The sequence below is a fragment of the Hyaena hyaena genome, unplaced genomic scaffold, assembly GCF_003009895.1.
Source record: "Hyaena hyaena isolate Hyena2069 unplaced genomic scaffold, ASM300989v1 scaffold_11, whole genome shotgun sequence".
Lineage (NCBI taxonomy): Eukaryota > Metazoa > Chordata > Mammalia > Carnivora > Hyaenidae > Hyaena > Hyaena hyaena.
Genome location: NW_024080643.1, coordinates 7837205 through 7850129, shown reverse-complemented (window position 1 = coordinate 7850129; position 12925 = coordinate 7837205). Strand labels below are relative to the sequence as shown.

General features: G+C 39.0%; 1 protein-coding gene across 4 annotated transcripts in view; it reads right to left on the bottom strand.

Annotated features, from left to right (window-relative positions):
* XPO4 (exportin 4) overlaps positions 1–12925 on the bottom strand; it is a 123172-nt gene that overhangs the window by 73987 nt on the left and 36260 nt on the right. For 2 of the 4 annotated variants that reach the window (XM_039254867.1, XM_039254859.1), the window contains exons 2-4: positions 12589–12694; positions 7095–7236; positions 2404–2542 (exon numbers count right to left, since the gene is read on the bottom strand). In XM_039254867.1, the coding sequence (XP_039110798.1) occupies positions 2404–2542; positions 7095–7236; positions 12589–12682 (375 nt within the window). In that variant the 5' untranslated portion in view covers positions 12683–12694. Of the gene's footprint in view, positions 1–2403; positions 2543–7094; positions 7237–7346; positions 7518–12588; positions 12695–12925 lie in introns of those variants that run through there. The other 2 variants (XM_039254886.1, XM_039254878.1) reach the window with 2 other exon arrangements.

Below are 12925 nucleotides of genomic sequence, written 5' to 3'. Positions count from 1 at the left end.
AGTGTCCTCCTTTACCGCAGACTGGCAAATGAAACAGTATGTCCTCAGGCAGAATCTAAAATATGAAGAGTAACTTGATCCAGAATAGTAAGGGGTAGGATAACATCTCTAAGTAGCAGCCTCAGTTCAAACCTTTTCCCTACGACTTCTGGCTAGTTATGGTCTCCACGTGTTTTTCCTTCAGCCATCAATGACAGCCACCACTGGACTGCAACAAACGCTAACAGAAACCCATGCAAATAACAAGATGAGCGTTACAAAACAGACGTAGATCAGCACATCAGGGGCAAAGCTCTTCTTCAGAAATGGAGACCATGCCTACTAACAGACATTCTCAAAATATGAAGATTAATAAATAAGTAAAAAGTAGCTTCCCAATCACTTTTACCTAAAAATTTTAAATGGAATCTTGAGGGCTATTTTCAAGATAGCTTCTCACTACACAAAACAAAGCCAAAATGACTCATAAAACGCAATGACTCAAACATGCAAGCTTCTACTTTCTTTAAGATTTTATGTCCATACCCAACGTGGGGCTCAGACTCACAACCCCAAGACCAAGAGTCAATTGCCCCACTGACTGAGCCAGCCAGGCGCCCCAAAACATGCACATTTTTAAAGTTCTTAGTTTTATGCAAACAGCTAAACTTTATGCAAACAACTAAATGCTAAGACTAAGTGAAAAAAAAAAACATAAAATTAGATCTTTGGATTATCAGAGTGTCTAGGACTGCAGTGTCCAACAGGGTTGCCACTAGCTACGTGGGACTATTTGAATTTCAGTTAGAAAATAAAATAAATTAAAGATTCGGTTCCTCAGTTACACCAGCCACATTTCAAATGCTCAAAAGCCACAAGTATCTGGCACAGTGGCTTCATACTGAAGTCTTGATCTAGAACAGTTACATCAAAACAGAGAATTCTACTGGAGAGCAGTACTCCTGAAGAAATCTGCCACAAAAATGGCAAAGAACACAATATCCATACAATTAAAAATCAAAACAGACACTGAAACGTTCTGGGGTGCCTAGCTGGCTCAGCTGGGGGGCACGCGACTCGCAATTTTAGGGTCGTGGGCTTGAGCCCCACATTAGGTATAAGAGATTACTTAAATAATTCTTTTTAAAAAAGAAAGAAATGTTCTGTATCTTGACTGTGGTAGTTCATGCGTAACTGTCACAACTCACAGAAATGTACACCCCTTCAATCGATGCGGTAACACATGTAAATTATTCCTCAATAAAGTTGATAAGGAAAAAAAGGATAGATATATGACCCCTGGTGTATTCCAAAGGAAAAATAAAATATATTTTGGGAATGCAGAGGAAGGTCCAAAATCCTGACTTGCTTACATGGTCCTTCAGCTGAGACCCCGGTGCATCAGCCTGGGGGGGTCCCAGCCAGAGAGGAGGGCAGGCGGCTATAGAGAGGAGAGTGCATATCTGCCCACGGCAAGAGGTGTGAGGAGCCAGAGATCCACACACTAGGGAAATTAAGGGACATTGTGTAGATTCCTCCAAAAATGTACCTACATCCTATCCTCAAATTGTCAAGTTAATTATTAAGATCACATCACTCACTGAGGGGCCACTGAAAGATGTAAAGTAATTCATGAAGAGTTGTAAGGTGTACAGCCTCATATGGGCATCTCTCAATTAAAGAAAAGAAACTGGTACGATGAAAAAACTACCCAAAATATTTAAAGATTTAATACCTGAAAATCAGAGCAGCCAGGATTACCATTCCCAATTCCACAAAACCCTTCAGCTCTCACCAAGGACCACAGCTGAGCACCCAGCACCAACTCCGGCTCCTCCTGCCTGTGACCGAGTGGCTGCTACCAGTCACTCTCCCAGGCCCAAGTTCTCAAGAGACAGACAGGAGATTCAAAGGGGAAAACACAGGCTCTCCAGAGCAATTCCATCAAGAACAACGGGTCTCAAATCTGTTTGGTTAACACCTGGTAGTCACAGTATATATACCTCGGTGCCTTAGTATAACAACATTAAATAATTTTTATTATGTTATATATCATTTTACTCAAACATTTCTATTATCACTAGCAGTTGTCAAAGGTTTATTAAACGGGGGAAAATGCTCAATGGAAAAGAAATGGTTACGTATCTTATGGTGTATTAGCTTATAGTATTTTGCACCATTAAAATGAGGATTATGAACACTGGCAACATAGAAAAACAGAATCAAACGAAAAAACAAAGCCACTATATCTACAGTATGTAAACATATAAAAAAGGACTAAAAGAAAACATGAACAATGGGAAATTGCTTGATTCTTAGACTGTGCACTTTTTCTTTAATGTAGCTATCATTTGTGTTGCTATGTTATTTGTATAACACAGAATAAAATTTCTAAATATTTATAAACACAGAGAGCACACTTACCACAGTGGGATTGCCACTACTTATCAACTGGCTGACTTCATGAAAAATGCTTTTGCAGTCAATTGATTTATCTAAGGATCCGCGTTTTACAATTACTGCTACTGCTAATAGAATCTGTTCCCGAACATACTTTTGGAGGCTGTAAAACATAAAAATCATTGTGAAAACCTTTACATGATTCTAATATAAAACTACTCCCAAATTTCTCCGTACGCCTGAAGCTACTGACAACACAGCTTACACAGGAGAGCAGTATAGCCCACTGGTTACACATGGTCTCCAAAGCCAGAAGATCTAGACTTCAATCTATGCTTCACTATGTATCGGCTTTGTGACCCTGACCAAGATAGTTTCAGAGCCTCAAGCTTTCTCATCTGTGAAATGGGGATAACAGTAACAGGGCTGTAACAAGAATCAAATGTTCTTCAAACTGCACCCAGTGCATATTAAGTGCTATATAAGTGTTAACCGCTTCAGGGAGTGTTCAATAGATAGAAGTCAGTTTACTAAGACCCAGATTATGATTCTACCAATAAAGAAATTCTGATCTAATATCCATCTCCAAACAGCAGTATATCTTAAATCCATTCCCTTAAATGTGAAAAGGCAACAGGCTAGCTACCCAAAATATATTACGGACACATACACATTTAAAAAAAATGCTTAGGGGCGCCTGGGTGGCTCAGTCAGTTAAGCACCAGACTTCAGGTCATGATCTCACAGTTTGTGGGTTCAACCCCCACATTGGGCTCTGTGCTGACAGCTCAGAGCCTGAAGCCTGCTTCAGATTCAGTGTCTCCCCCTCTACCCCACTCACACACTCTCTCTCACAAATAAACACTTTAAAAAAATTTTTTTTAAGTTTTAAATTCCTTGTCTAAACTGTGCTCTTCAGTGTTATGGCAGGAGCACTGATCCCAGGTGAAGGTATTCTACAAAGTCCACAGAGATTTAACTGTCCTTTCACAATCTTTTCTTAAAGGTAAGGCTCAGAAAACATACCGTCAGAATCCAGCTTCTAGAATGCCACAAGGATGCAACCATGTGCTCTTGGGATAAACCCCAAATTCTTTTAACATGGCTTACAAGCAGTGGGACCCAACCCAGTTTTCTTTGGACACTACCAATTTACCTATTGTTTTATCTAATTACTTACTAATCAGGTTTTCTTTTACCCTGCAAAGTGTCCCCATCTGGACATAAATGGTGCAGTCACCCACTTCAACAGCCTTTCACAGTCGGGACCTCCTGCCCTCTCTGACCCCACCCTTCCACATACACCCAAAACCGCAGACGTCCTGAGCCTCTTTAAGTCCCTGGCACGATGCACACTTCCAGTCCTCTGCCAGGACTGCGCTCCCACCTTCTCCAGAGGGATTCCCTGAAGCTCCCTGAACACGATGGGCCATGACTAAGGAGGACTCCCCCAACACATGACAGGCATTTACTGGACACACAAACAAACATGCCTTGTATGTCAAGACTGAAGTGAAAAATATTCCTTCAAAATACAGACTTGAAGCACTCATTAAGCAAATAAATGCAGAGATCGTATTAGAAGAATAGGAGGAATAGGAGTTAACCAAAAGGAATTTTTGTACGTTTGGGGAGACACAATAATTTCACACACATTGACTACTACCAGAAAATGTACATAAAGCTAGCTTTAAAGACCTCCATTGGCAAGAATTATAACTTACTAGGAAAATAAATAATAGCTAACACTGGTTGGTGTTTATGTTACACAAGGCTATAAACTAACTTCACAAAAATTAATACATCCAATCCTCACAAGATTCTTTTGAGTAAAATACTATTATTAACTCTAATAGCTAATTAAGTTAATAACAATAACTTTTTAAAGATTTTTTAAATGTTTTTATTTATTTCTGAGAGAGAGAGAGAGAGAAAGAGAAAGACAGTGTGAGCAGGGGAGGGTCAGAGAGAGAGGGAGACACAGAATCCGAAACAGGCTCCAGGCTCTGAGCTGTCAGCACAGAGCCTGATGCAGGGCTCGAACCCACAAACCGTGAGATCATGACCTGAGCTGAAGTCAGGTGCTTAACCGACTGAGCCCCGCAGGCACCCCAATGACAATAATGTTAAAACCGAATGCACTAACAGGGTAAGTACCCGCCCATGCACACAGAGTCAGAAGTAGATTCTTAACCACTCTGCTATACTGTCAAGTGCACCTTGCATTTCACTCTGTGAAAATGTCATCTCCATCAGGAGGAAAAAACGAGAAAAGAGAAAACTCTGGGTACCAAACGAGAAGTATACAACGCTATGCATGCAGCATTCACAGTATTCTCCCTATACAATATACCAACAGTATTCACTCGCCCCTAGTCCATACTGTAGGAAATTTTACAAGATAAAAATGTCTGTGTCATGAAAGACAAAAAAACAGTACAACTATTCTAGATTAAAATGAAGAGACTAAATACAATGTATAATCTATGGTTAAACCTGGATCAAACAAATAACCTTTAAAGGAGGAAAGGAGATCAATAACATTATTCAGACAACTGGGAAAATGAGAATATAGAATCAAAACTATATTCGCTTAACTTAATATGCCAATTATATCGAGAGTGTTGAGGGAGCCTGGGTGGCTCAGTTGATTAAGCATCTGACTTTGGCTCAGGTCATAATCTCATGTATCATGAGTTCGAGCCCCGCGTCGGACTCTGTGCTGACAGCTCAGAGCCTGGAGCCTGGTTCAGATTCTGTCTCCCTCCCTCTCTGCTCCTCCCCTGCTCACTCTCTCTCAAAAAATAAATACACATTAAAAGTTAAAATAAAAAAAGGATGAAGTACCATGATTTCTGCAGCATACTTTCAGGTGATTCAGGGAAAATGCATATATGTGACAGAAATCAAATGTGACAAAATGTTAACTGAGCCTCTACAAGGAAAAGAGTACGTGGGTGTTCACCGTTATTATTCTTCCAACTGTGCTTAAAGTGTTTTTTAAAGTATTTGGGGGAAAATATGTAAGGGAACTATTTCAATGTAGAACCTTACAATCAACTCCAGAATAGCTTCTGAACTAATGAAAATTAAATTTAAGAATGATATTATTTTTGGGGGTACCTGAGGGGGCTCAGTCGGTTAAGTGTCCAACTTTGGCTCAGGCCATGATCTCACGATTTGTGGGTTCGAGCCCTGCGTCGGGCTCTGTGCTGACAGCTCAGAGCCTGGAGCCTGCTTCAGATTCTGTGTCTCCCTCTCTCTCTGACCCTCCCCTGCTCACGCTGTCTCTCTCTCTCAGAAATAAATAAAACATTTAAAAAAAGGTTAAAAAAAAAAAGAATGATATTATTTCAGATAACAGAAGAGATCACCTGCATGTGTGCTTGCACACACAAGCGCGCACACACACACACACACAATCAATATCTACCGCACAGTTAAGTCTACCCAACTCTCCAGAGTCCAGCCGTTCCTACATGGGGAGGGTGGGAAACTGGGATCAATGAGCAGCTCCAGTAGCACCCCCAGATGGCCTCATGAAACAACAAAATTTCTTTAAAATTTCTTTAAAATTTAAAGAAAGAAAGAAAATCAGCATGAAGGAGAAGACAAAGGTTTGAAATTGGGACAATTTTTCCTTATTCTATTAAAACCAGAAAAAATTCCCTCCCTTCATGTACATCCTATCCACTCATCCTATAGCAAGCATTACCCATTATACCTGTAACGTTTGTTTATAGGCTCAGTAAATCTTACCTTTTTTCTCTTAAGCATTTTTCTACATGTAAAGTGACTAGCACTTACCTGTGTGCTAAATTCATGCCAGTAACTATTATTAAATATTATGAGCTCAGAAGACTGCTAATGAACAATCAGTAGAAACAAAATTGTGTTCTAAATTATAAGCTTATGCATATTTATCACCATTGATCAACATGCCTAACTAATGTATTTCCAATTACAGAACATTCCTTCACTGAATTTGAAGTGCACATCTCTGCAAAAAGGATTCAACTGGTCAAGTGCACAAACGGCATGTGTACGATGTGCAGTGCCTCTTCTTAAAAGAAGACTTGGTGTTTGAGGGACTTAAAAAAAAAAAAAATCATACCAGCAATGAATGTACAAATCTTGTAAAACGTTCAAACAATACAATGTGTAACACAAAAAGAAAACTAACTTCTACCCCATTTCTTAAAACGGATCCATTTTCCAAAAGAAACGATGAAAAGAATTTGGTCTCTCTCTTTCCAACCTTCTCAACGTGCCTCAATGTGCCTTTCTGTGTACGCACAGATAGAATACTCGGTCTGCTAACGGTGCCTGATCTCCCTCTGCACCTCTGTCCTGGGGAACTCACCCACGTCTCTAACGACACCAGGCACCCACAGAAGAACAAGTAAGTACAAAGGATTTTCAATGGCGTCCAAAATCAACTTTGATTTATAACCAAAATCTTAGGAATTAAACGCCCACCAAAAAACCTTACTACCCAGCACCATCTTTTCAAAGAAACAAAACCTAGTATCAAAACCTTAAAGTAGTGTTTCTCTAAGCAGAAGAACAACCCATAACCACGTGTGTGTGAGTTTTTAAAATATGAGCCCCAAGCAGAGCCTAACCATAAACATCAATCCTCAAAAACGTAAAGGAAAGAAGGTTTGAAGAGAAGCGGGCAGAGGGACTCTGGCGGCGTCTCGCCGTGCACGTACTTGGGCCTCTGTAAGACGTAGGTTAAGAGGAATGTTCTCAGAGACTCGATGCTTCCTTTTTCCAAGAGAATCCACTCCCGGACGACCGCTTCCATTATGGCCGTGGCAGCTTGAAAGAGGACATAGTCCACTTTACTTGTTTCTGAGGAGAAAATTAGAAGCTTTCTTTAAACAGCAGTTCCTCTTTCTTCGAACATTTTGCATTTATCAATTTAAAAACAGAACTTTTCAGACAAGGAATAAGATGGTTACCTGTTCTTTTTTTAATCCAGTGACCTTGCTCTAGCACCACAAAGAGGTTAGTTCCTCTCAGAAGACACCCCAGGCAGGTGGCAGCTAATCACCGATCACAATTTTCACAAACTTTCCTCACCTCTCTTCAACTGTTACTTCCAAAGCATGAAGAACTAAAAAATAACACAGCTTTAAAAAAAATAAAATAAAAATATAAAGCAATCAGAAAATTTCCTCAGAGATTCTCACCCTGTGCAAAATAGAGCTTTGCATCTGCAAAATATCTTAGTAAATCAGTCTTTGAACGTTACTATTTGTGATGAGCCATGGTGCTAGAATATTTTCTAAGTAATTAAGCTTCCAGCAGGATGGCCCATCTCTAACAGCAAGTTCAGAAATAAACACAATTATGTTCAGGTTATTTTTCTCAAAATGTTAAAAAATACGGGAGTCACATTTACACAAGGTGAGAAGTTCTTGTGAATTTTCTGATTGCAATACTGATCAAACTGAGTAAAATTCCAAAGCTACACTTAGAACACCCCAGCCTTAACTAGCAAGTTACAGTATCTGAACTAAAAACTGAATCAGGAGGGAAAGAAAAAACAGAAAATTAACATACCTAAGAAATATTTTAATTTTCTATTTTTTCTTTTATTCACCAATACCACTACAATCAGTTTCCAAACAGCATTATCAAAAGGGAGAAACAGTCAAAATGAAGTCAAGAAAAAGTAGAAATTTTCTGAAGTTCTAAAAAATAACCATCATGTGAAATCCATGAAAAGTCTCTGATTAGACTGCAGGTTATTTGCCAAGATCACTAGACATGAGTATCCGAAAGCCCTGAGAAATTAACTCTAGGCATAGAATGGCACCTTCAAGAATTTACCAGAAGAGCGTGAAGATATAGTGAGGCACATCATTTTCTCTCCTACTCAAGCTCAGGTCATTTAAAAATCTTGAGTGATCTTGACACAATAAGCTATAAAAATGGGTGAGAAAAGGTACACCCTGCATAATTTCCATCAATTAGAGTACTAAATAGGAGTTTTGAACATAACAAAACTAATAAGAGGGCCAATTTGGACCTTTTGATTCCGTGCTTTCTTAACATGAATTCTAATTGAGATGATAATCAGAACTCACAAAAGTTTAGAAACCTTAAAATATTATCAACAATAAAAGCAATAGCTGCCAAAAATGTAAACCTATCCAAAAAAGATGTATTTAAAGTTCCAGGAGAAAAAAAATGTTTTACTCGAAGAGGAATTGAAACAAAAACTAGCTGTATCTATTTAGATCACTTAAGGAGAAATATGTACTGCTCACAAAGGTAATTCAAGTAATCTCTCATTATAAACCTCTTCTTGAAAGTAAACGATGGTTGACTGCCTAGCTTCATTTTCCACTGCCATACTAAACATTTTTAGGGCAAGAAATCTGAATTCCTTAATCATGGATTTTAACAAAACCCTAACAAAATCTTAGGGACTCACAGAATTTTAGAAATAGAACTCCAAAGGTCACCTAATTCAATTCCTGCCTTTTACAGTTGAAAAACATGCTGATGCACCAAGGGATGAAAGGAAAAGAACCCATATCACACGGCTGATAAATGTTCCTTGAGCAACACTATAACTCCCCCCCCCCCAAATGCACGTGCTGATGAACAGAAGACCAAACAAGCACCTCCTGGTTTTCATAAGCAACAAAACATGCTCATTTCTAGCCATTTGTGCTTATGTCCAAGCCATCCGTCCTGCCTCCCCTGCTGTTTGCAAGGGACGAGGGAGGGAATAACTGCAGAAGGCGAATGACATTCAGAAGTTTCCAGAGTAACTCTTTCTAAATACCTCTGTTTGGTATTAAATGGGCATCTCTAAATTGCTACTCCCATAAGAAGCTTCTCTGAGAATGGAGGAGTCTGAAAAAAAGAAAGCCAAATTCCAAATTTAAAAGAAGGAATTCTCCTAACCTAATGAATTACACTCCACCTTCTCCTGAAACTTAGCGGTCTTCATAAAGCGCACCTTCACACATCGCAGGGGTGCACAGACGCCGGACGGAGCCCTCGAAGCTGCGGGCAGGAGAGCAGGACTCTGCATGACAAGCGAGCCTCATCCCTGCTCCCTGCTCTAAAGATGCTTGAAACTGCAAGGCCTTCATGAGGAACTCACAATTCATCTAGAATTTCTGATACTTTCCGGTTGATTCTCCGCGGACCGGGGCACTACTGTCTAGACAATAAATTATTTTAGGTCATTTCAGCAGCAAGCTTTCACTTCTTACCACAGCGACTTCTTTTAAAAATTATGTGACTAAAATTCATTTCTATCCTGTCAGCCATCTGGAACTACACAGAGCCACGAAGACAAAAATTAAAGTGAAGTAAATGATGAGAGGCAGAACACTACATTCGGATCCAAAAATATTCATGAAAGAAACGAAAACCACAGCAGTCAAGGCCCAGGCGTTCGAGCGCTAGCCGGCTCTCTGGCCCCGGAGACGTGGGGCCGCCCGCGTGGCGCTGCCCAGGCACACCAGTTGATAACAAGCCTCAGATTTCATTCCGTTTTGTTCCAACCACTTCTGAGGTAACAAGTTAAAGACGCCCATTTCTCCCTCCGAGAAGGACAGAAGAACACCCGCGGCAACCTTAGCTCCGGAAGCCCGGACCCAACCTCTCCCAGGCCGGGCGCGTCTGTAACAAGGACAGAACTCACGGGGCCTGCGAAGGCGCATGTGACCAAACCAAACTAACCAACTCCTACGCCAGAGACACGGGTGCGAGGTTAAGAAATCTACAAGTCCTGTGCTGACACAAGGCACCGGCATGCGACACGCGCACACAAATGCACGTGTACACACATGCCGGGCGGGGAAGCAAACCGAGAATGCCAACAAAGGGATGAGAAGGAAATGAGGAAAAACAAGAAACGTAATGAAAACTTAGGTCAGAAGTGGGAAGGAAGAATTTTAAGAGACCAGAACAGGGAAGCATCAGAGAGGAAGTCTCCCCGTCATTAGAACAAATCACCCCGACACTGTATAAAAATGGCACATTATCCCTACGTAAGAATGTGAAAATTCTGAACTGCGATTGACTGCCACTTGTATGAGAAGTCTTCTTAGAGGAATTGACCCTTCTGGGCTGGTGGCAACTGAGTAAGGGGTGGAAAGATTCTCTGTGAAGTTTAGATGCAAACATTAATGTAACACAGGGCGTTGCAGTACATTAATGATTAGATTACAATACATGCACTCGACCTTTTAAATAGTTAATGTCTCAAAACCCAAACCGATTTTAAAAGCACAGCCAGAACTAACAATACTATTCTTTAGAAATTTTTATCAGGAAAACAAAAGTATTCCAAAACAAGCTCAAATCATAACAAAGCAACAGTACTTCATAATGTATACATACTCTAAAAAGGAAAGAGTCGTATAAACAAATACACTCTAATAAAATACTTACAACTTAGATCAACTATTTCCCAACTAGTACAACTAGTGACAACTGAATTACAATAGGAAGTCAGATGAAACTGATGGGATCCTAATTAACGTACTTAAGGCATAGGCCATAAACACCAGACTCCGAGTTATTTTAGGTGACTAGTTTCATACAATAGTTTTCTAAACTATTAATGCTGAACAATTTCAAGGCAGTAAAGATGAAAGCTCCCTTGAATTCTTAATGCTGATGTTTAGCTTTGCTTCTTGTGATTTAACTTTGAATTAGATATTCTCCATAGGCATGAGAGAACAAATTTTCTTAGTGCCAGAAACAAGTTCACACAAGGATAAAACCTGATCGCTAAAAAAAAATAAAATAAAAACTGCCTCATTTCAAATTTAAAAGGTGGTTATTAAAACTGTTCCTCTAACAAGAAAATCTAACTCCTGACTGAGACAGAGCCACCTCACCACCACTGCTAGCTCCTTGCGAACAGAGAACAGAGCACTGTGTTAAGGTTATCATGTTTTTAAAACGCCATCTGAAGTCAGGTAACGGGGTTACATACTTTACTGTTTACAAAGTGGTTTTATATGTTACTACATTTGTGCCTCATGACAACTTAAGGCAACGAAGCCCATTAAGGAAAATGGCACCACTGTTCCCATTTCATATATGAAAAAAGGCTCCGAGAGGCTAAGTGACTTCCTCAGGCTGACCCCATGCAAGACACACCACCAGCAGGCAGGCCGCACAGGCCCCACAGCAGTGCTCTCTCTGTTCCCATCTAACAACTCATTTGTAAGCCCTTAGACAGAAAGCATTTTTAACACATAAATTTAATTGTAGGCCATTTTGATGTGGAAATCAGAGTGCTGGTGGCTAACAGGTAAGTCTTACTGAAAACACAAGAATTAAAGGTCAGACATTTTAGTTCCTAATATGCTACTAACCAATTTTATGGCCAAGAATAACTCAAATAGCCTTTCAGAGGCTCAAATATGGGTTACAAAACATGGCTCCAATTAAGAAAGAGTCAATAAGTAATTAAGTTTTCAAATAACAATAACCAATGAAATATCTCTTACTATCACTGAAAAATATATAAGAGGCAGAAGACTGTGTGTGTTTGTGTGTGTGTGTGTGTGTGTGTCATAGAAACACCATCTTTGGACAAGACTTATAACTTTAGTGATTATTTTTAATGGAAAGATTGTTTCTGTACATCTATCAGATAAAAGGTACTTGTAAAATATTTTTACAAGAGTAAAAATTAATGTTTCATTTTCCAATATACAGTGAAAATCTACATAGAATATTTATTTGCTAAGCAAGCTAAATATAAACTATATGATTAAAAAATTTTTTTGAATAGAAGAAAAATTGTTGAAACCTCCAAAAATAATCATAATTAAAGCACTAGAGTAAGATATGGTGCATTTCATATAATCTGTGATAGCACTCTCTTGAGAATAACTGAAAAAATATTAGATTTCCCCCCACAATTAACATACTTCATGGTATGGCCAATAATAAAACAAATTATATATATATTTACTATATTTAGTAAATTACTATATTTACAAATTACTATATTTTGGGAAAGAAAATCCAAAGTAAAAACAGTTTTCTGCCTGGCTTTATGGAGTATCTTTAAAGCCACTTCAAAAGAATGATTATTAATGGAAAACTGTTAATTATACACACCTACTTCTTTGAAAAGGAATTTAAAATACCTAACATTCAGGATAGAAAAATTATATTTGATTCTGCAAAAATACTTTTAAAGTGAATACTTACCCAAAATATGCTTGCAAACTGCAAATGGTGACTTTGACTTCCTAAATGATAAGAATATGTGCTCTGCGTGCTGGCGTTGTTCATTATTGACCATGGAAGGTGGTGCCTTGAGAGTTAAAAGAAGAAAAGCAAAACAAAACAAAAAACAGAGTACACTTGTTTAATAAGACAGCTTGAACAACAGCAAACCTTTTACCCACAATAAGAGAAAATACTTTCACTTTCGGGGGGGGGAGAGGAATGGGAGGTCAAATTACTGCTTGTTATTTTACAGAAACTGTAGTATAAAACTTCATAATAAATATTTAAAATACGGTTTCAGGAAAAAGGAGAAATT